This window comes from Dasypus novemcinctus, chromosome 19, assembly GCF_030445035.2.
Source record: "Dasypus novemcinctus isolate mDasNov1 chromosome 19, mDasNov1.1.hap2, whole genome shotgun sequence".
Classification (NCBI taxonomy): Eukaryota; Metazoa; Chordata; class Mammalia; order Cingulata; family Dasypodidae; genus Dasypus; species Dasypus novemcinctus.
The window spans coordinates 6,619,665-6,641,978 of NC_080691.1; the positions used below are offsets into that span (position 1 = coordinate 6,619,665).

Sequence of the window (22,314 nt, forward strand, 5' to 3'; positions counted from 1 at the left end):
CTGCAGCCCCCAGCCACCCCATCTGGTGGCCATGTGGGGTGGGCCACAAGGTGCCTTGTCCCCTTCCAAGACCAAAAAATGGGTATGGGATATGAGAAGGACGGGGAGGGGGCAGGGGTCTGCCCGCTGCCCCTGAACCAAGACCTGTGTTCCCACCCCGGGGCCCAGCCCCAGGCCCCTGCGGCCCCCAGCAGCCCCACCCCACGGGCCGGGGGCCGCCGGGGAGGTCTGTTCTCTGCAGACAGGCCGCCCTGCCAGAGGCCCCTGGTGCCCTCCACCGGCCCCGAGCAGGACCCCGCTTTTCCTGGCTGCCTGGCCCCGCGCCCACACCCTGCAGTCCCACACAGGACCCCGGCCGTCGCCCATGTTGCTGGTGCCCGCTCTGCCGGCTGGTGCCCCCACAGCTGTGCACTGGTGGGCAGCGGTGATCCCCAATGCACCCTGAGGCCTCCCTGGTGGTTGCTCTGCAGCCCTCAGGCTGCCAAGGGGCTTCTTAGCACTTGACCAACAGGCAAAGAAAAGGAGTTGTGGGTGCAGGAAGCAGGAGCAGCCGCCTGCCATGAGGCTTCCAGAACCTTCCGCAGCCCTCGCCTGCAAGGGAACCAGCAGTAGGTAGGAGGCCGGGGCTGGCAGAACAGGGAAAAGGCGCCTGGGGCCGCCCGCCTGCATGGGCTGGGGGAACGGAGAGCTCAGGGAAAGGCCTCCCAGTTCGCGCCTGGGATGGGGGCCGGGGCTCGGCCAGGGGGCCACGCGCTGCAGGGGAGTGGGCTTCAGGCCGCCAGCTGAGCACCGTGCTCCCGGCTGCACGGGGGACCCTCTGGGCCTTGGCCTGGGCGACGCCCCTCTTCTCAGTCCAGCCACTGCGTCCCCCAAAGCCAGGGAAAGCCCTCCCTCTGCGGGCTCCAAGTCCACAACTCCATCCAGGGGAGGAAAGAAGTCGAGGCCGGGACCTGGGGCTCCAAGGCGGCTGGGCTGCCGCGGCCAGTGCACCGGGTAAAGTGCAGGCACCTGACAGGCAGGCCCAGAAGGGTGGGCAGCGCTGCGCAGCCCCCAGACCCGGGCCCCGGCCTTCCCGAGGACTCTGCGCAGGGATGTGACCCAGTGCTCCTGGCACTGACCCTAGACGTGGCAGATGGGGGCTGCGGGCGCTCACACCCCTCAGGTGCGAGGCACAGGCCGGCGGCGCGGACGTCCCCGCGCTTTGTCCGGGCAACCCGGACCCCGGGGCGGGCTCGGGGGGACACGCGGCCCGGCCCCGCCCCGCCCCGCCCCGCCCCGCCCCAGACAAAGAGCTCCAGCTAGGCGCAGGTGAGCGGCCGCCTGGGTCGGGAGGAGGGCGCGGTGGCGTCCGCGCCCCGCGCAGACAAAGGCGCGCGCCCCCCGCCCCGCTGTGCGCCCCGCGCGCTCGCCACGTGCGCCCACCGGCTCCCCGAAGTCCCGCTCCCTCCCTGAGCCCGCGGAGCGCACTCACCGCGCGGGCCCCGGCTCCCCCGAGCTTCGCAGGCGACTGCCCCTAGTCCTGGGCCGCAGCTGGACGGCACGGACGTGGGGGCGCCGCGCGGGGCGCCGGCGGCCCGCCCCTCCCCGGCGCGCGCTCCTCGGCCGCGCGCCCTGGGCGCTCCGGGCCGCCGTCGGGGCACGAGTCCCGGGTCCGGAGGCTGCGGGCGCGGCGCGGGAGCGCGCGGGCGGCGGCGAGCGCGGGGGCGGGGCGGCCAGACCCGACCAATCCAGCCCCGAGGCCCGGATCCCTCCGGGTCCGAGGGAGCCTCGTGCGCGGCGTGGGGGCGCATCCCGGCCGGGTGGAGGCGCTGACTTGAGGTTCCCGGCTCGGGCCCGGTTTCATCACGTAGAGAACGGGCTTCACGCTCCTGCGCGCCCGCCCTCAACGCCACCGCCGCTCCGGGCCAGCTGCTGGACGCACGGGGCGGCCGGCTTCAGCGCAGACCGGCGGATCCTCGGGGCTTCCGCCCATAGGTGCGGGCACGCGGCCGCGCCGGGGTCCTCCTGCTCTATCCGGGAGCCGACAAGAGCCCCGGATGAGCGCCACGAAGAAAAGGCGGCAGCGCGGCGGGGCTGGGGTGCGGTGGCCAGGACTGGCCCAGGGACCCTGCTGCAGAGCCCAGGCTCGGGCGGCCCGGGCAGCGGAGCAGCCACGCCTGGGCTTGAACACCGTGCCAGGCTGGGCAAGGCCGCGGCGGTCGGCCACTGCGGGCGCCGGCCCCCAGGCAGCAGTGCGGCCCGCGCGGCGCTGCGCACAGTGGCCGGCGCTCCCTCCTCGAAAGGCAGCCGCACCTGGCAGCAGACGTTCTGCTGGGCGCAGAGAAACTGCAACAGCACAGAAGAAACTGCCGGCACAGCAGGCTGCGGGGGCGATTTGCGGGCCAGGGTCAGGCTTGAGGTTATTCTGAGATTTGTTGTTTAGTTATTTACCAAACGCTCTGTGCTCCTTTTCCTACTACACACGTGTACACACACTACTTGAGCACTGTCTCCCCCGTAAACCTGCAGGCCCTGCTGTGAGCTGAGTGGCCGATGCTGTGGTCAACACCCGAACGGTCATGCCTGTCCAGCGAGGCCGCGCTGCTGCCAGCTGCCATAGCCGCCTCCCGTGTCTGCCTGGCCAGGCGAGGGGCAAGGCGTTCCGTCAGGCAAGCACTGGCCAGCCACACAGAGGCTATCTTGTGATTTGAGTCGTTAGCTGATGGCGTAGGTGGCCGGTGATGTCCAAGCCAACAGGGGGCGACCAGGCAGCGGGCCGCAGAGGGGGAAGGGCTGACTGCAGCAGCGCAGAGCGCCAGCCTCTCCCGGCGACCTCGCCACCGCCACGCCCCACTTGGTGCCCGCCCTACGGCACCCGGGTGTGCCACTCCCAACAAGCCTCTCAGCATGTACAGATCCCGTGGGTTCTGCTTCGGTTGCCCCCCGCTGCCCCCACAGCCCCTGTCTGTCCCCCCATTACCCCTGCAGCACTGCCTGTTGCCCCCGCAACCCCCCTGCGCCCCTGCAGTCCCTCTTCTGCCCCCCCCCCAGTCTCCCGGCTGTCCCCTGCAGCTCCACTGCTGCTCTGTTGCCCCTGCAGCCCCCACTGCTCCTGCAGCTCTACCTTCTACCCCCATAGCCCCCATTGCCCCCACAGCCCCGTCTGTTGCCCCTGAAGCCCTGGCTGTTCAGCCCACCCCTGGCAATCCTGATGGACGTGTGAAAAGTGCCTGGAAGACCTCCTGGCGGCTCCGCACGGCTGAGCTTGCCAGCCCCTCCTCTCGTTTGGGAGTAAACTTAGACTTTAAAGAACCTGGGGCCAGCCTGTCTTTAATTTTACTTAGAAAGAAAACGGAACAGAACTACCTGATTGAGAGAAACCCTGGCAGTGCTGGAGAGCAACCGCTCACTCGGAAGCACGCACTTCGGCGTGAGCGCGGTTTTCAGAGGCAGGCTGGCCCGAGCCGGGCACTCAGCACCGTATTACAGCGCACCTGGCATCGTCACGGGGAGATGCAGAGGGCACACGGCAGGGGCCTCAGCCGAGCATGCAGGGCCGGGGCACCAGCTGCGTGGCCCTGGGCCCTGCCCTGAGCGCCCACCCTCCGCTGGCCAACAGGCACTGCCCCTCAGGCAGGCCACGCGGGACGGCGTGGGACGGGAGACAGGGAGGGTCCAGGTGGGGACCGGCAGGGCTGTGGGCGCGGCGCTTCAGGTTTCAGCACACAGCGCTGACCGCAGCTTGAAAGAGGCGCGGAGACGCGCTAACCACACCCATTAGGCCGTGAGTCACGAGATAGCCCCTGGGGACCCCTGCCCTCAAGCGGGTGCTCCAAGGCTCTGCCCGCCCCCCACGACAAGCCCGTTCCTGGGGGCCAAGACGAGCTCCCCTGCACTTGCGGTGGAGGAGCCCCCGCGTTGCAGGACGCAGTGCATGTTGTGTGCGTGCGTCGGAGAAGGCACGCCAGGGGCAGCCCTTCCAGAACCCGCCGGGAGCTCAGCTGCAGGAGCTCCGAGGCTCCCCGGGGCCCCGGGTGCTGCACGTCTCATGCGCCTGACAGTCCCCACAGCCACAGTAGGGACTGCCACAGGCGAAAGCACGAGGCCGGGCAGGGGGTCCTGCCCAAGGACTGCGGTGAGGGGTGGCAGCGGGGGCCGTGCAGGTGGACAGGCTGGGGGCAGGCTGGGTGCTGGGGGTGGGCAGGTGGCCAGGCCCTCAAGCCATGCTCTCCTCAGCATAGTCTGGCTGACTCTAGAAGCCAGTGCTCCCATTCTAGTAGGAAAAGTGGGCTCACTGCAGGCAGAACTTTCCAACAGTAGGGTAGGAGCAACCCCGGAGTTGGGTGCCGCCACCTCGGATGCGCCCGCTGGGCTCCTGCTGGGGCTGGGCTGTCCCCCGCGGCAGACGCTCCCACTTAGGGCGGGCTCGTTGCGCCTCCTCGGCGTGCCAGGTGGAGCTCTCCAGGGCTGCGCTGGATGCCCCGAGGAGCCTGCAGCCCGCAGGTGACAGCTGGTTCCGCCAGCCCCAGCGCCCTGCATGCCCACCCTGCGCCCGCCTGCCTCCTTCCGGGCCGCGCTGTGCAGATCGCTGGAGGGTCCCCTAGGCTGTATCGGGCTGGGGCGGTGGGGGGTCTGGCGTCGAGCAGCTGCCTACACGGCGCAGCAGCCGCGAGCCCACGCCGCCCTCGCCGCTTTCCCGGCTCTGTGCAGCCCCACCTCGCAGCCCATGCGCTTCCTGCTGCCAGGCACGGTGCTGGTGGGTGTGCAGGCGTGGCCGAGGGGTCCATTGCGCGCCCCCGCTCGACACGTCCGAGACCCGGCAGCTCTGTGTGTCCCTCCCCGCAGGCCTGGCGGGCGTCTGGCAGGAGGCCTGGGAACCTCAGTCCATCTGCCGCTCATCCGTCTGTCCGACCGTTCCGGCCTGGCCGTCAGGGCCTCCCGAGCTGCTGCTACCTGGCCAGAGGCCTGGCAAGGTCCCCAAAACGCCCGCCTGCACCTCGACCCGGAGCAGAGCCCCACGGCCGCCCCAGGGAGCACAGCGGAGGGAGGCCACGGGCTGGGCAGCCGCACTGGCCGGGGGACGTGAACCCCGACAAGGACTCACTCTTGCCCAAAGGAAACCTCCCGGGGGACTGCTGTGAGCTGCCTCGGCTCCTGCCTCACCCCTTTTTGCGCCCCTCACCCGCTCTGGACATTTTGCCAGTTCCTGGAAAGAACTCGCATGCAGGAGATGCTTGATAAATCTCTACAAAGAAATGACCCCAAAGATGGGATACAGACGTGACGTCAGGTGCCGTGGCCACCTACCCAGCCCAAGAGGTGACGCTGAGGCTGGAAGACCCCTGCCGAGGCTGGCGGAGGAGAGGGAAGACGGAAGTGGTGGCCCCGTCCCACCCGCCCAGAGCCCACGCCTGCACCTCCAGGTGCTAGAACAAAGTCAACGGGGCGACTTGCAGCACCCAGAGACGGCTCCTGCCGATGGGGACGCACCACCGTCTTGGACCCGAGCCCCGAAAGCCAGGGGGTGGGTGGGAAGAACCTGCAGGCCACAGCGGGCGTCAGGCCTTCTGCCGGGGCAGGGATGGGAGCGGAGCCCTGAGGCCGCGCAGGGCCCCTGCGAGGGCAGCCCGGCTGGAGGGTGCCTGCCGCCCACAGGCAGGGGGAGCCCAAGCTCACCCGGGCGTGGAAACGCAGAGAGCCTTCCGGGCAGCTGCCCAAATTGCCGCAGGGCCCTAGGGCAGCCGAGCCCAGGACACTCCCCCACCCCGTCCGGACCCTCTTCAAGCGGTCAGTGCGCAGGAGCTCAGCCCGGTCAGGGCCCCAAAGCCCCCCCACCCCAGGCAGCCCAGGCGGGCACTGGTGCCGCAGCCCTCGGCTTGTGTCGTCCCGTTACCTGGTGGAGGGAGTGCGCGCTCCCGGGCTTGTGCGCGGAGCGGCTGTGTGGAGCTGGCCCCAGCCACTGCGCTCGGGGCCCGCCCAGCTGTGCGGGGGCTCCTGGGGGGCAGCCCCTGGGGAGGCAGCAGGGGGGCCAGGAGGGCCCCAGCCTCTGCGGGGGCGTTGACCTCTCGCCAGCTGAGGGGCGGCTGGGCAGCACAGAGGCCCCTGCTGTCCTTCATGGACGCGGGTGAGGGTGGAGGGCTCGGCGTGTCCTCGGCCCTGCGGCCTCCAGGGCAGCCTCGGGCTCCCGAGAACACCCACCCCGCAAAGCAGCCGTGAGCTCGAGGTGGCCACAAGGGCGGCGTGCCGGCTCCGCCACATGTCTGCCCGCTTTTGTGTAACGAGCTTCTGGTCAGTGCGGCGGCAGGGGCTGCCGGACGCTGGTGAGGACCTGCCGCTTCTGCAGGGCACCCCTGGCCAGGCCTACGCGGAGTGAGGGGCGCGGTCCCAGTGTGCTGACGCCGTCGTTCTCTGGGCGAGGGGGCCTCTTTCTCTGAAGTCAACAGTTACAGCGAGCACGTACCTGAGCCTGCTACATCTGCGCCTGCACGTGAGGCTGTGCCCACGCCTGTGCCTGCACCTGATCTGCACCTGATCTACACCCACACCTGAGCCCACACTTGAGGCTATGCCTCCACCTGAGCCTGCAGCTGAGCCCATGCCGGTACCCGAGCCTGTGCCCACACCTGAGCCTGGCAGCTTTCCGAGCTCACGACTGTCGGCTCTTACTCTCTGGGACCCCACCTCCCCTCTCACCTTCTCTGCTCAGCTCCTGCCCTTCCTGGATGCCCCAGGAACGTGCTATGCCCATTAGTGGCCTGGGACGCAGACCCGGAGCTCCTGCGGCCCCTGGCAGGCCGAGACCCTTGCTGTCCGAGCTGCGAGAGCCAGCTCCCACCGACACCCGGCGCTTGCCCCAGCAGGCCTGGGCGCTTGTTTCCACCCCCAGGCTCTGCCCCCAGGGCCGGGCCCCATGCCCGCTGCCCTGGCCTCTCTCCAGCCGGTGCCAGCTGAGCTGGATGTGGAGCGCTGGGCGAGGGCCGCTGGCGGTCTCTGGGGGCGCGGGGACTGGGCTGCCGCTGCTGGTTCGCCCAGGACCCCGTTTCCTTGTCCCACGAGGACTCGCACTCACCCAGCCGCGGCTCCTCACGCTGCCCGGGCCTCCGCCCCGCCGTCCCTCAGCCGGGACGCACTCCCTGTGCCCAGGCAGCACTGCTGCTGACTGCAGTAGCCCCTCCTCAGGGCCCAGGTGCAGAGGCGCCCGACCCCGCTGCAGCCTGGGTGCCCCCACGCAGCCCTGGCCACCCTGAGGCTCCCCGAGCTGCCACCCGTGTGCCCGCGAGCAGGCCAAGCGCTGGCATGTCAGCGTGACGGCGTCCCCAGCAGGGCGGGCCTGCTCCCCACAGGTCCCCACTGCTCACCACGGGAGGCACAGCGCGTGCCCCTCAGCACCTGCTGGAGACCCACAGGCCCCGCCGTCCCCCGGCCTTGGTCTCGGGAGGCACTGGGGCCCAGGAGACCCCCAGCTGGGCTCTGGGGACAAGAAGGGCAGCCACGGCTGCGTGTCCTCGGCCAGGGGCTCGAGCGGCTGAGATCTCCAGTGGTGGGACGTGACCGCTCGTGAAGTCGGCAGCTGACAGTGACCCATGAACGTGCCGCTGCCACGGGAAGCCTCTGGTCTCCGTGGGACACGATGGCTCTGGCCCCGAGCACGGCCCGCTGGACCGGAGAGGGCTGGGCCGCAGGGCACCGCGGCCGCCCCAAGCACAGGGCCCAGCCAGGTACGCCCAGGCTGCCGGCCACGCTCCCAGCCATGGCACCGCCTCCTGGCGCCACGTGGGCAAGGCTGGCGCCCATCTCGGGGGCTGCCACGGGCCCGCCCCCAGCCCCCAGCGGGAGAGCCCAGGTCGGGCCCATGCCCTGCCGGGGTGATCAGGGGCCGGGGGCGGGGCAGGCTTACCTTGTCGTCCATGTCGCTCTCGCCGTCACACTGCGGGGGACACAGAGAAAGAAGTTAGTGCGGCACTCCCACCCCAGCACTGCCCCGGAGGCGGCCACCCAGACGCAGGGGGCAGGAGCCAGGGAAAGGCAGCCCCAGGGCGCGCCGTGGTAAGGCAGGTGAGATGGGAGGGGCCCGTGTCCCCAGCAGGCCAGTGCAAACTGGTGTGGGCGAGGCCCCCTCCCACCCGGGCCAGCCCCCACCCCACCTCCCCGGGACACAGGTCTCAGGGCAGGACATGACGCTGGGAGCCCCTCGCCCCAAGGCCCCCAAACGCCGAGTCAGCCCAGAGGCCTCCCGGGTGAGACGCTGTCCCCACCTGCCCTGCTGGCCCCCCAGGCCCCCCTGGGAGAGGCACGAGCCCACCTCCACCACCCCTGCTGGGCCTGTGCCCGAGTGCAGGGGCAGGGGACCCCAGCCCTGCAGGCCCAGACGGGGAGAGCCCGGGCTTGGGAGCCGAGGGCAGCCACACCCCTCCTGGAGGAAGGGGCAGGCAGAGGGGCCAGGCCCGCCCCTCGTGCGCAGCCTGCAGGCGCCCCCCACTGACCAGCGGAAGACCGCACCTGCTGCTCTGAAGTCATGGGACTTCCCCCGAATGGATAAAAGCAAACTCCCGCCCCGGCAGCTGCAGTCACGGTCCACGTTCACGTCGAACGGGTTATCCTGCTAAACATAAACCCTCCAAGACACGGGGCGGCGCGGCTGCAGGGGTGCTCGCCGCTCATTTTGCGCATTGTGCCCCACTTGATTAACGTGGCAACTGAGCCACGCCGCCGCCCGCCGTGCCCCCGGCTGTCGTGCTCAACAACAAAGCTGGCCAATTCCTAAGGGACGCGCCGCGCGCCGCCCCAGCGGTCGAGGCAGTTACGAAGCCCCGTTTCTGATGAGGATGACCGCCGCTTGGGAGATGGCCTCTGCCGCCCGGCAGCCCAGGTCTTCCACCAAACTGCATGGGGCGCGGCGGGGAGGGTGCGTGGGGCGGCGCCGTGGGCGTAGGGGAGGAGGGCGCGTGGGCTGACACGATGGGCGGCGGGGGCTGCGTGGGGTGGTGCGGTGGGCGGCGGGGGCTGTGCGCACCGCTCGGGCTGCGCCGGCTCCTGGGTCTGTGATCCATGGCCACAACCAGCCTCCTGCCGGCCCGAGGGAGCTGGGCCTCGTGGGCGCCGCTGGAGCGCCTGTGCCCCCAGGGGCCCTGGTCAGTGCTGGCAGCAGGGCCCTAAGTGAAGGTGGGCCAGTCCCCGGGGTGGGTGGGATCCAGGGCCTACCTCGGCCCGCACGGCCCCCAGCCCACACGCTGACCGCTGCGCCTCATGCTGCGGCCTGCCCTGGGAGCCCCACGGTGAGCGGGCACGGCTGAGGGGGCTGCGGGCTGGGGGGCCTGGGCACCAGCACTGGGGGCGCTGGCATGGCGGTATGTGGGCACAGGCTAGGTGGTCATGCGCTGGCGCCCTGGCCGTGGGCAGTGGCCTCTCAGCAGCCCCGTCAGGCCCCCTCCTCCCCGGTCATCGTGCTGACCAAAGTGCCCGACTGGGCCGGTCCCCAGAGGTAGCTCCCACGTTGCACGTGTGAGGGCGCGCCCGGGACCCCGGCCCCAGCAGCGAGGCGTGGTGCACCCAAGAGGCCCTGGCCGCGCTCCAGGCCGTGCTCCAGGCCATGCTCCAGGCCGCCCCACTCAGCGCCTTGCGGCTGTGGCCGCTCCCCCGGCCACGGGCTCCTGCTCTAACAGCAGCGGACGGCACGCAGCACGCAGGGGTCCACCAGGCCTGACGGCAGCCCGCCTGGGTTAGGCCGGCGCCTCCCGACGTGGGGGGTGGTGTGTGGAACAGAGGGCGCTGGGGGCGGCGCCTGGGCAGGGTGAGGCAGGTCCAAGCGGGGCCTCAGGCCGGGGAGGAGCCCCTCGGGGAGGAGCAGAGGACGAGGGCAGGCTTGGGGGCAGAGCCCGCGTGTGCCGGCGCCGCGGGTCTCACTCATCTGACCAGGCGTGGCGCGAGGGCTTTCCAGCGGGCGCTACGCAGACACCTCTGGCGCGGCGGCACGTCATGTGCCACGGCCCTGCTGTCCACGTCTGCAGACCCCGGCGCAGGGCCCTGCACAGTCAGGCAGCGGACGGGACCCAGTCCAGAGAGCCGAGTGCAGGCTTCGCACTCTCAAGCCGCTGCAGCTCATTCCAGCACGGGAAAGGGCCCTGCCAGCTGCTGCCGGGGCCTCCCACTGCCACCGTCGTCACCATCGTCACCCCGCTGTCACCACCAGCACCACTAAGCCCGTCGCTGTCACCTCCACCGTCACTGTCACCATCACCGTCTCCACTATCACCACCGCGGGCACCCCTGCCATCACTGTCACCTCCATCATCACTGTCACATCGTCACGCCGCCGTCACCACCAGCACCACACTCGCCATCACATCTCCACCGCTGCCGTCCCTGCCATCACCGTCACTGTTATCTCCACCATCACTGTCACCATCATCACACCATCTCCACCGTCGTCGCCGTGGCCATCCTTGCCGCCGCCGTCCCCACCACCGTCCCCACCACCACTTCAGGTGGGGCTAAGAGGCGCCGACTGCCTCCCGCTGGCCAGCCAGGGCGTGAAAGGCGCTTGGGCAGAGAACGCCTGGCTTCCTCGGCCCCTCCCGCCCAGGGCTGGGGGGGTGCCGCCTGGCTCAGAGACGCCCTGCCGGGCAAGGAAGGGAGGCCCAGCCCTGCCCGCCCACAGGACCTCCCCACGGGGGCAGCTGGGGTGGGAAATGCTGAGGCCACGCTGCAGGCCGGCCCCGCCCCCGCTGCCCACCCAGCCGAGGGGGAGCGGAGAGGGCGGCTGCGTGCAGCAGGGCCACCTTGGCCACGGAGGGCAGGGCGCCCAGCAGCCCTCGAGGCCCCAGGGCAGGACTCGGTGCCCCACGGCAGGGTCGGCGCCTCTGAGCCAAAGGTGACGCGGACCTTCACGGCTCCCGTGGCCGGCAGGGGCCGGGCCTGGCTGGGCAGGACCAGCAGCCACCGATGGCCCCGGGCACACTGACACCTGCAGGGTCACACCAGACGCCGTCCTGAGGCTCTGCCCACACCTTGAGGAGCGCCGCGCGTGCCCGTACCAGATGGGTGTACGCGACGCGCAGGGAAACGCGCCACAGCTGACGCATGTAGATGTGGAACAGAGCTACGGCAGCGCAGCACCCAAGGGTCTGCCCAGCCCTGAGCAGGTGCTCCCAGGGTGCTCTGCACTCACCCCAGAGTGACCGGCCGCTGCTTGCGGTTTCAGCGTGGCCTCTGGGCTGGTGGATCATGGGCGTCTCCGCTTGTGGCCTCGGGCCCCTGAGTGCATGTCCAGGCCCAGGGCAGCATCCTTGACGCCAGGGGACCCCTGGGGGAGGCCCAGGGGCGGCCGCACGGCATCACAGCCCACGAGTGCCCGTGTGCTCAGGCACCCTGCATGGCCCGTGTGGGCGGCACACCTGCAGCCCTGCAGGGGACGACGAACAGACGGGCGGGCAGAGCCTGGCCTCCCCCTCCCTCAGGGTCTCAGTCCATCTGCCTCCCCAGCTCGGCTCTGGGTTCCTGTGTTCTCACTGGGTGAGGGAGAACCGACGGTGGGCGAGAGCCAGCACTTGCGGCCTCCCCCGTGCTCTGGGCACTTTGGGATGGGCAGCACAGGCTGCGCCAACAAGGGGCAGCGGCCGGGGGCAGCCCAGGAAGGGTGAGCAGGGCACGGTGGGCTGAGTGGAGCCGAGACCCGGGCGGGGGCAGGAATCGCGGCGGGAAGCCTCCTTCCGACCCCGCCTCGGTGGGGGTAAAGCCCCATTTGCCGCCTCCCCTGGCAGAGGGGGCGAGATGGACGATGGCGGGCGCCGCGAGGGGGGCAGAGAGACGGAGCTGTGTTCTCAGGCATCTGCAACTGCGCTGGCACCTGGGACCCGAGACCCCCACACCTGCCCACCCGCTGGGGCCCAGGACCAGGGTGCCCGCGGCGGGTCAGGAGCCCTGGGCAACAGGAGGGGCCAGTACTGCCCGCAGGACGGCCTGGCTGCCAGCAGGGCCTCGGGACAGGCCGCGCTTCCCGGGGCGCCGAGCTCCACAACCAGATCCGCAGCCTCGCCCCACGGGAGAGAACAAGGCACAGAGAGCAAAGGTGTGCTGTGTCCACGGCCGGAGCGCAGTCGCCAGAGCGCCACCCCGTGCCAGCGCAGCCCCGGGCACAGCCCCGCCCGCCCCTTCCCCCTGCAGCGAGGACAGGGCCCTGGGTGGGGCTGGGGTCTTGGCCTGGCTGCGCCGTGTCCGCACAGCCTCGGGCCGTGGGGCTGCTGGGGATGCACCTGGAGTGGGCACGAGCACCTCCAGGACGGCCTGCGGGCCACGGCGCACGCACTCGTCAGGGTCGGGGGCCCTGGGTGCACGCTGTCCTCTCCACGAGACGCCCCTCCCAGTTCCCACCGCGCATGCGCTCCGCGAGGGGCTGGCACCCTCCCAGAGTGGCAGGCTCACGACGGGACAGGGAAGGGCAGGGACGGAACAGGGAAGGACAGGAAAGGGCAAGCCCTCCTGCCCCCGCCCTGGTACATGCCACCTGCCAGCAGCCCGCCCTCAGCCCGGCCATCCCGGGCCGGCCTCGGGGAGCCCCAACTCCTGACCCACGCACCCAGGGTCACACCAGGGGCTCACGGTGGCACTGAGCTCAGGGCCCCTCATCGCGCGGCTGTGCTGACCAAGCACTCGCACCCGCCCTCAGCTGGGGGTGGGGACCCAGGGCCCCGGGGTGCGTGTTGAACCCAGGGCTGCTTCCTGGGGGCTGGTGAGAGCCCCTGCTGAGCAGCACCCCCAGCCCTGGCCCCTTGGGCAGGCCCGTGAGGGCTGTGCCCTGGAGGCCCAGGCAGGGCCGACCGGCTACTCGGGAGACGCCGCTGGCAGCCCGCGCCTCCCGCAGTCCCTGCGTGGCCAATGCTGCCGCAGGACAAGCTCTGCAGGCTCAGCAACGGGAGCGCCACCTCGTAAGGGGAAGGCTGCAGGCACCTCCCACCCTTGCCTGCGGCTGGCGACCCCGGTGTGGCACTCCCGGCCCGTGCGCCTGAGCTGGGCGGAGGGGAAGGTTCTGGAACAGTGGCAGGGGTTTGACTTGGGGCCACGGGGCCCCGAGGCCAAGCTCAGACACAGCAGCTGGACAGAGGCCTGGCCTCGACCCCAGCCTCAGGGCCCGGGACGCAGCCAGGCAGGAGTCCCCCCCTGCCCTGCGCCACCACGTGCAAGAATGCGCTGTGGACAAGGCGCACGCACTGATGGGCTCCAAACACGTGCACTGAGCCCAGGTGTCAGCCGTGAGAGTCACAACTCGTTACTGCCACACCTGCTGGCACAAAGCCCCTTCCAGAGCATTCCACCCACCCGACGGTGGCAGGGGCCTGCTGGCAGCCTCCGCCGCTTCCTTCCTCAGCAGGAGCCACGAGCCCCCATTTCGCGTTAGTAAAGGACCCCCCCTCCGCCGTTCTCTGCTTCTCAGAAATGGACCTTTACGTCATTGGTTCCAAGCAACAAAAAAAGACACCTGCCAACGGGCCCCGCGGCGCTGGTGAGCGTGTGTGGCTCACCGCGGTGGCTGCGCCAGGCTTCCTAGACAAGCCCACCGGGCAGACGCCGGCACGTGTGGGCTGCGTCCCGCGACAGCCCCCGCTCCAGGCCCAGCCAGCGCAGGGCCCACGGCCCAGAGCCCCTGCCACTGTGCCGGGGCCTTAGCTGGGAGGCGAGCAGGCACGAGGGGACGCACGGAGCACACGTGCCGTCCATATGGACACCCCGAGGCCACACCCCCCACGCAGGGAGCCCCCGGGGCATGTGTGAAACGAGGCCCACGGCAGTCAGGCACACCCAGAAGCACACGCAGACACAAACAAGCCCGTGGACACGAGCAGACGTCCCAAGACAGTCACGCGCGGACAGAGGCATCCACTCAGGCCACGCCACGGGCTGCAGACGCGCGGTGCGGGATGGCCCTGGGGGCCGCCCCACGCCTGGGCAGGCCACCCGTGCAGAGGCCCCAGCTGGCGCGTGCACAGCTGGGACGGGCGCTTCGTGGGCGGCAGCATCGTCAAGGCGGGTCGCAGCTGAGACCCCAGCCCAGCAGGCCCCGGCGCGCCAGGCCCTGGGCCGCGCAGCCGTCCGTGGCTCGGGGGAGCCTGTGCCCGGCAGCTGTGGTGGTGGGAGCCGCAGTGCTGGCGGTCAGTCGCCAGCTCCTCTCCCAGGGGTGCCCGCAGAAGCTTCTGAGGGAGGCACCGCCGAGGACCGGGAGGCGCGGGCGGGGGCGTCGCAGGTGCTTCTCGGCACGGCAGAGCCGGCAGTCTGTAGGAATGCCCCCAGGACCCCGCGGCCGCAGCCTCCCTGGACAGCCGGGGCAGAGCCGCCTGCAGGTGCGAGACCACCGCTCCAGCTCGCTGTGTGCGGGAAGGGCCGGGCCCCACGCTGGGCGCCCACGCCACACACCTGCCGCCCCGAGGCCGGGGCACGGACGCCCGGACCGCACGGCAGTAGGCCTGGCACCCCCGTCCGACGGTGCCTGGGACGAGCCACTGCGCAGAGTGGCGCTGAAGTGCCCTGGCCCGGGGCTGGTGCCAGGATGGCACGGGCTGCGCTGCTGCTCCCAGACACAGCCCGTGGGTGTGGCTGACTGGTGGGAAGCTGGGCTCAGCCGGCAAGGACGTGACAGGACGCCTGCCCAGGAGGCCCCTGGAGGCTGAGGTGGAGGCCGGGAGAGCCCGGCCAGGGAGACGCCCAAGGGCCAGGGTCCTGGGACAGGGCTGGGGTCCACTCGCTGCCCGGCCTGGAACAGGAAGGGGCTGCCCCTCAGCTGCCACACGGCCACCTGCGCCTCCTCCAGATACACAGGAGCAGCAGCCCGTGTGGGCCTGTGGGCAGGCCGGGTGACCAGCAGCCCACCCACCGTAAAGCCTGGGGTGACTTGGTCCAGCAGCTGGGACCCCCGGCACCCCTCACTCCGGGCTGCAGTGCCACTGGAGGGGAAGCGGGGCTGCTCCCGAGCGGCTGAGAAGCCAGGACGGAGCGGAGGGGAAGGGGCTATGCCCGGCAGGATGGCCGAATACCCCCTGGCAGGACCCCAGCTCCCTCAGCAGGCCCCCAGGTCCCCCCCAGCAGGCTCCCAGCCCCCCTGGCAGGACCCCAGGCCCCCCACAGTGGGCTCCCAGCCCCGCAGAAGGCCCTCAGTCCCCCCAAAGGCCCCCAGGCCCCCAGCAGGCCCCTAAATCCCCTGGCAGGCCCCCAGGGCCCCCATAGTGAGCCCCCAGCCCCCAAGCAGGCTCCCAGTCTCTCCAACAGACCCCCAACCCCCCGCAGCCCCCCAGCAAGCCCCCAGTCCCCAAACAGGCCCCCAGGCCCCCGGCAGGCCCCCAGCCCCCCCAGCACACTCCCAGCCCCCTAAGAGGCCCGCAGCCCCCCAGCCTCCCCAACAGGCCCCCAGACCCCTCAGCAGGCCCGCAGCCCCCCAGCAGGCCCGCAGCCCCCCAGCCACTGACGGGAACCCTGAGCCCCGACGGCAACTGGGCGGAAAGCAGCCTCAGGAAGGAGCGGCAGATGCGCTCCTACACACACGGTGCTGCTCAAGACGTCGCCAGAGCGCAGGCGCGTCTACGAGGAAGCCCCGTGCGCCCCAGGGGGCTTGGCTCTGTGCAAGGCCACAAGCTTCCCGCCCCCTGGCCCACCCCGCTCGGTCCCCCAGTGGGGGCCCTGCCCACCCCCCACCTGGGACGGAGATGGGGAGGGGCAGGGACACTCACGGAGTAGCCTCTTCCGGAGACCGCCTGCGCCGAGCTCTGCGAAGGAAGCACAGGGCGGTCAGTGCGCCCGGGCCACCGTGCAGGTGGGCGTTGGCCCCGGCGGGCCCGGTTGACTCCACGCGGGGCCTGTGTGGGCCTCGGGCAGCCTGGGCTGGGACCTGCTGCCCTGAAGACAGCCCAGGAGCCACCGCAGAGCCAGGACACTGCTTTCTCGAGCCCTGGGGCTACGCGTGGCGGACGCGGTGGGGGCAGTGCAAACGTGGCGAAGGCCTGACCGTCCCGGTCCAGGGCCAGCAGCTCTCACCACCCTGTTTCCCTGCAGCGCAGTCTTGCGGGCGTAGGAACCGCGGCTGACCGCTGCCCCCTGGAGGGTGCGGGAGGTGCCCTGCTGGCCAGGGAGGGCCTCCTGGAGGAAGCTGGACAAAAGATGCGAAGGCGGGCAGCAGAGGGAGACCGCGGTACGAGGCTCCAGCTCGGCGGAAGACTGCAGGCTCGATGGGGAGAAACGTGTTGCCAAGCCCACGAGGACGGCGGTCCCGGCCCCGCTGCGCCCCGGAACGCAGCAGCCTTCTGGGGACTGGGCTGCGGGGGCACGCGGGGAGGGGGCGGGCCAAGCCGTCAGAGGGGCCACGGCAGGGCCTGTGCTGGGCGGGCGAGGGGTTTCGCTTGACACGCCACGACCATGGGCGAGGATGCAGGAAGTGGCCCGAGGGCCTCCCGTAGCCTGTGGGGCAGGGCCTGAGGCCCGGGGGCTGAGGAGGGAACAGGCGAGGCGACAGGGGCGTAGCCCCGGCCCGCAGGGCCCTCTGCGGCTGGAGATCCCCTGCTGGGCTCAGCGCTCCAGAGTGGGCGCCTCGGGCCGCACCGAGCTCAGGACCCCTGCCCCCGCCCGGCAGTCTCCGCCTGCCCTCCTCTGTGGCAGGGGCGCCTCGTGCTGCCAGCTGCCCGGCCTGCTCCACGGAGGCCGCCCTTGAAGGAGCGCGCGGCACTCGGCCTGGGCACGCCAGCAGCTTCTCACCAGGACCGCTGCACCGTGCAGGGCCGTGCCCGGCCAGGGAGAGTCGGGGCTGCTCCACCCAGGCCTCGGGCGCAGCCCGGCGCCGCCTCCAGCACCCACCCGGGCCTCCCTCTGGATCCCCATCCTGTCCTGGGCTCAGGCTTTGGAGGCCCAGCCCTGCCCGGCCGTGGCCTCGGGGCCCCGCAGGCGCCTTGGGACCAGCCTGGCGAAGGCCTGGGGCAGCGGCACCGTGCGGGGACGCCCTCCGGCCGCAGGAGCCATGCCGGGAGTTGCAGGCTGTGCGCAGGCGCCCGGCTCGGCTGCCATAGGCACGCGGCATCCCTGAGAGGCTCCCGCCAGCCCTGCCTTGCCGCGAGGTGCTGGCACAAGCCGAGGCCGGGGGCAGGGCGGTGGGCGTAGCGCGGGCTCCACGGCTCGGGGTCTGGCGCGCTGCGTACTCACGTCGCTCAGCCGGTCCCGGGAGCTGCTCCGCCGGGAGTCGGCGGCTTCGCGGGTGCTGTCGTCCTCGCTGACGCGGTCGGGCCCTCTGGACACGGCGAGCGTCACCTGGGGACCGGAAGCGTGTCTTAGACACAAGCCCCAGAGCCCCCGCCGCCCCACCACACGACAGGCAGGCAGGGAGGGGCTGCTGGGAGACCTGCCTCCCGCCCGCACGCTGGCCCCCAGATGATGTTCCTCTGTGTCCCCAATGGGGAAGACGCCGGAGTGAAGTGGCACCAAGCGCTCTGCGTGCAGCCGCAGGCACAAGCACTCACCTCCACGCTGGCCTCCCAGCGGCCAGGGGCAGCCTGCCCTGCTGCGCTTCCAGCGCCCGCGCTCTGCCCGACCCAGGACTGCGCGACCCCGCGCGCTCCCCAACCCACTGCCCCTTGGATCTGTCACCTGCCGGGCGGAGCCGACCCTAGCCCAACCCCTCCCCTCTGCTCTCCCTCCTCCTCCCTCCCCTTCCCGCTCTCCCTCTCCCTCCCTCTTTCTCTCCTTCTCTTCCTCCTCCCCTCCCACTCTCCCCACTCCTCTCCCCACCCCTGCTCTCCCCCTCCTCCCCTCACACCCCCCCCAGGCACCATCCTCAAGGCCCAACACTCTGGAGCCCACTCGGCCGCAAGAGGCCCGAGCAGGTCTGTCTTTGTGCCCATTTCACACATGAGGAACCTGAGGGCCGAGGGGAAGTGGCCACCCAAGGAACCGAGCTCAAGAGCAATGCAGCCGAGTCGGGCTCGGCACCTGTGCGCACGACTTCCCGCCAAGAGTAACAGAGCTCGTGCCGGGGCGCCAAGTCATGGGGACGCAGCCTCCAGCCCACGAGCTCCGAGGCTGGGCCGTCAGCTGACGAGACCAGGCGCAGCCAGCCCCTTGGAGACCACCCGGCCGCGCAGGGGCTCGTGGTCGGCACCCTTCAACCGGGACAGCCCCGACTGGACGTCCCTGGAGCTCCAGGCTTGCCTGGGGTCCCTCATGGGAGACCCGGCAACGCAGTCCAAGGCTGGCTATCCCCGATGCGCAGGCGTGGGCGCGCCCCAAGCCGTGTGCAGAGCCCCGTGCTGAGCCACTCTGAGGCCTCGATGCCGACGGCGCCCCTGTCGAGAGCCGATCTGGAGGCGGCCCGAGCCCCCTGTCCCGGCCTCGCTGCCCTGCAGGACGGGGGGGGGGCGGTTGAGGGTCCAGCCCCTGCCAAGCATCAAGGGCCCCGAGTGGGGCCCCTGGCATGGCACAGGGGCCCGGGCCTGGCAGCGCCACGGCTTCTCCGTCCACCGACCGCCCCAGTGGCGCCGATGCAGCCTCGGGTCCGGGAAGGCAGTACCCGGTGGCACCACGTTCACGCCGCCTGGGCGAGGCGAAGGCCCTGCGGCCCCAGCTCCACGACGGCTTCCTGGGCACCACGCGCGCAGCCAGCCGTCGGCGTCTGCTGTGGTTCGGGGCATGGCGGCCACGGCTGCGGCAGGAGCTGGGAGAGCTGCCCCCACCAGGCTTGCGAGCCTCGACCGGGGGTCCTGAAGCCCCAGGCCAGGGGGGCCAGCAGGGCTTCTGGCACGGGGCGGGGCTGACAGTGGTGCTCAGGGGCAGGGGAGACGGGAGCCCGCGGGCACCCGGGCACCACGGGGGGCCACGTGCCTGCTCGCGGCCTGGGACGGCGCTGCTCCGGGCCTTGGCGCCCTTGCCCCAAGGCGGGCTCGCTGCCTTCGTGCCCGCCCCTCCCGCCGGCCCCGCCCCTCCCGCCAGCTGCAGCCGACTCCCAGCAGGAGACTCCCAGCAGGAGCGCGGCCTCCTCGGCGGCCGGCTTCCTCCACCCTCAGTCCTCCAGGTTTCCCAGCCTGGCCCCGCTGCTGACTCCAGGCGCCTAGGTGCTGCCTCAGCTGCGGCCGACCCATCCTGGGGCTGGACTTGATGGCCCCGGAAGGTTCTGACTTCCCTCTGAAACCCAGCCAGAGGCGGACTGTGGGGCAGGCAAGAGCCAGCACATGCGCAGGTGTGGGAGGGAGGGAGGGAAGGGCTGGCACGTGCGCAGGTGCCAGGGAGGACACGAGAGGGGGTGGGGGGCGAGCGGAGGGCCGGCACGTGCGCAGGTGCGGGGCGGGAGGGCGGGAGGCAGCTCTGTTTCTGGAGCAGTTGCCTGGGGATGCCGGGTCATCAGTGAGACGGCGACAGCGCGGAAGCGGGCATGCTCTGCTCTGCTCACGTGGGCGAGAGGCCCGGGGTAGCCGAGTGGCCATGTCGCGAGGCGGGGGCGGGAGGCACGCGAGAGGGTGAGCCGGGGGATGAGAAACCAAGGGTGGAGGACAAGTACGAAGTGGGACCCGCGGCTCGGGATGCCCCCAAGGGCTGTTTCCACCGCACGGCGCCCCCGCCCCACGGGTCTGGGAGCGAGAGAAGCGCGCGGCGCTCTGGCAACAAGCTGCAGTGCGAGGCACCCAGTGTTCAAGACGTGTCCAGGGAGTTCCCAGTACCTCAGGGGCTCCTACGTTGACTCAAGCTGAAGCGTTCTGGGGGCACGGGGTCACACAGACCTGACGAGCGACTTCTCCCCGCTCTTCCCGCTGTTTCATGGCCACTGCTAGAACCCAGCGGCCCACGTGTCTACTGGTCCTACCGGACCGCACGGCTCTGAGAGCCGTAGCCCCAGGCGCCTGTGGGCAGCAGCGTCTCGGGCCTGCAGAGGCAGCACCAGTGTCCACCCAGCCCGCGGCGCTGGTGTGCAGGTCCAGACCGAGGAGCCTGCTCTAGGTCCTGCCGGCCCCCGCCCTGCCGACAGCTTCTGGCCAAATGCCCGGGGTCTGGGAAAATGGCCCACAGCCGCCTACAAAGTCATGCGCCCTGTGAACTCCCCACGGCTATTAAGTCGCTGGACGTGTCCTGCCACTTGTGGCCACTGCGGAGGCACGGGCGAGGGGCCAAGTGCCTGGACTGCTGAGCCACCCCCCTCGCAGGCACCACCCAGCCCTCGGACCACCAGTCTCTCCCCGGCGCCCAGCTCCAGCCCCCCACCCAGCACGGCCCCCCACTCCCTCCAAGCCTGCCCTGCGGCCCCCGGCCCCACACCCCAGGTTCTCATCACCAGCACAGGAGCTCGGGTGCCTCTGGCATGCATGCGCTGCCCAGCGCCCTCCAGGACCCCTGCCCAGCGAAGCACAGGGAAGGCCAGACCACGGCCAGAGAGCTCAGGACAGGTGCAAGCGCACACGGTGCACGCACACCCATACACGCACGTGCACATGCACAGCACGCACACGGTGTATGCACACAGCTTATACGTGTGCACACAAGCATGTATACATACACGCACGCACGTGCACAGTGCAAAAGCGCACACATGCACAAAACAAAAGCACAGTACATGCACGCATTGTACACACACCTGTATAAATACACAACACACGTATATGTGCACAAGCACATGCACGAATCATGAACGCACAGTGCACATGTGTACAGTACATATAAGCATCTGCATGCATGTACATACTATACATGTATATGAGTACCCAACACACAACCACATATACAAACATGCACATGCACATTGTGCATGCACGCCCACCCACATGTGCACACACATGCCACACAGTGCACGTACATACCCGCACTTACGGTACACACGCACATAGGTATGAATACACAGTACACAAGTGTGCACACAAGCACGTGCACACACACAAAGTACACGTGCACACACGTGCACGTACTGCAGTGCCAGGGAAGGCCCAGCCCCCCCCGGCCTGATGTGGCCGACTCTGAAGGGCCGCTCCAGCTGGGGGACTGGCCAAGGCCGCCCCCTCCTGGCCCCTCCCACAGGCACCATGCCCTCCCCGCCACCTGCACAGCCCAGCACCTCCCGCGGCGCTGACAGCAGACAAGGGGAACAGGGCCTGCGCCGCGCACGGCCCTGGCTCGGGGGAGGAGCCAGCCACATGTGGCCAGGACCCTCGCTGTGCGGCCAGTCGCATCTGGACAGGAGGGCGGCTGCAGGGCTGGCTGGAGGCCCCCAGTCCCCAGGGCCCTGCAGACACCCCCACCCTAGCCTTGGCAGGGCTGCCCAGACCACCCCCATGGCAGGCCCGCCTGGAGCCGGCCGACAAGGGTCAGCCGGCCGCTGCCCGCCTCGGCTGCACGGCTGGACCTGCCGCCCGCCGCCACCTGCAACCAGAGCCTCACAGACGGCGGCCGCCCATGTCAGGACCCCGACCCGGCAGCAAGCCCACTGGGCTCCTCTTCCCCAAGACCCGGGTGCGCGGCCGCGTTCCCACGCGGCAGCAGCCTACACCCCGGCACCTGCCGTGCTGCACGCCCACCCCGTACCCCAGGACTGCCCACAGGAGGCCATGGGCTGAGGTCTGCCAGCCCGGGCTCAGGTGGCCCGTGACCCACTTTGCCCAGGGCTGGGGCGCGCTCCTCGGGGCCCTTGTGTCGTATGGGGGTCCTGGGCCCCAGGTGGTTGGCAAATGGAGACCGCAGCCCAGCCCCCACCCTGGTGGAGCCCGCAGGCCAGCCTCACAGCCCGAGGGGCGCCCGGGCCCTCTCGCCCACCCAGGGCGGCTCACGGCTCCCCACGCCCCTTTGGGCGCCCCCGACCGGTGCTCCCCCTCCCTTGGCCCCCCGAGGCTCCAGGGACAGACGACAGCAGTTGGCGCGTCCTGGACTGCCGTGGCGCCTGTCCGTTCCCACGGGGCCCGGTGGGTCCCGAGCAGCTCAGACACCTCAAGCCGCTGCCCCCCACTGCTGCTGCACGAGGGCGGGGAGAGGCCTGCTGCAGCACCCCGAGCCCCCACCGGCCACGCCCTACTGCGGGGACGCAGGGCGGCGAGGACCATCTCTCCTCGGCCTCCCCCCCTTGCTCCCACAAGAACTTAATGAACCAAGAGACAAATCCAGGCGTGGCCAGAGCTGCCTGCCAGGATGGACCAGGGCACGTGCGATGCACCTCTGCTCAGGCCGCAGACGCCGGCGCGATTACAAAAAGGAACGGCATGGAACTTTTTATTTCCTTTAATCAGAAAAATAAATCCCGCACCTTGCGGAGAGCAACCCTGGGGGAGCACCCGGCAACTGAGCCCCGCCCCACGACCACCCCGGTGGGCTAGTGTGCCCGGCCTGTAGCAGCTGACCACT

At 70.7% G+C, this 22,314-nt stretch overlaps 1 protein-coding gene across 5 annotated transcripts in view; it reads right to left on the reverse strand.

The window, feature by feature from the left end:
• FBRSL1 (fibrosin like 1) overlaps window positions 1-22,314 on the reverse strand; it is a 51,239-nt gene that overhangs the window by 14,661 nt on the left and 14,264 nt on the right. For all 5 annotated transcript variants that reach the window (XM_058281178.2, XM_058281177.2, XM_058281176.2 and 2 more), the window contains exons 3-5: window positions 17,152-17,256; window positions 15,693-15,728; window positions 7,877-7,906 (exon numbers count right to left, since the gene is read on the reverse strand). In XM_058281178.2, the coding sequence (XP_058137161.1) occupies window positions 7,877-7,906; window positions 15,693-15,728; window positions 17,152-17,256 (171 nt within the window). The remainder of the gene's footprint in view (window positions 1-7,876; window positions 7,907-15,692; window positions 15,729-17,151; window positions 17,257-22,314) is intronic.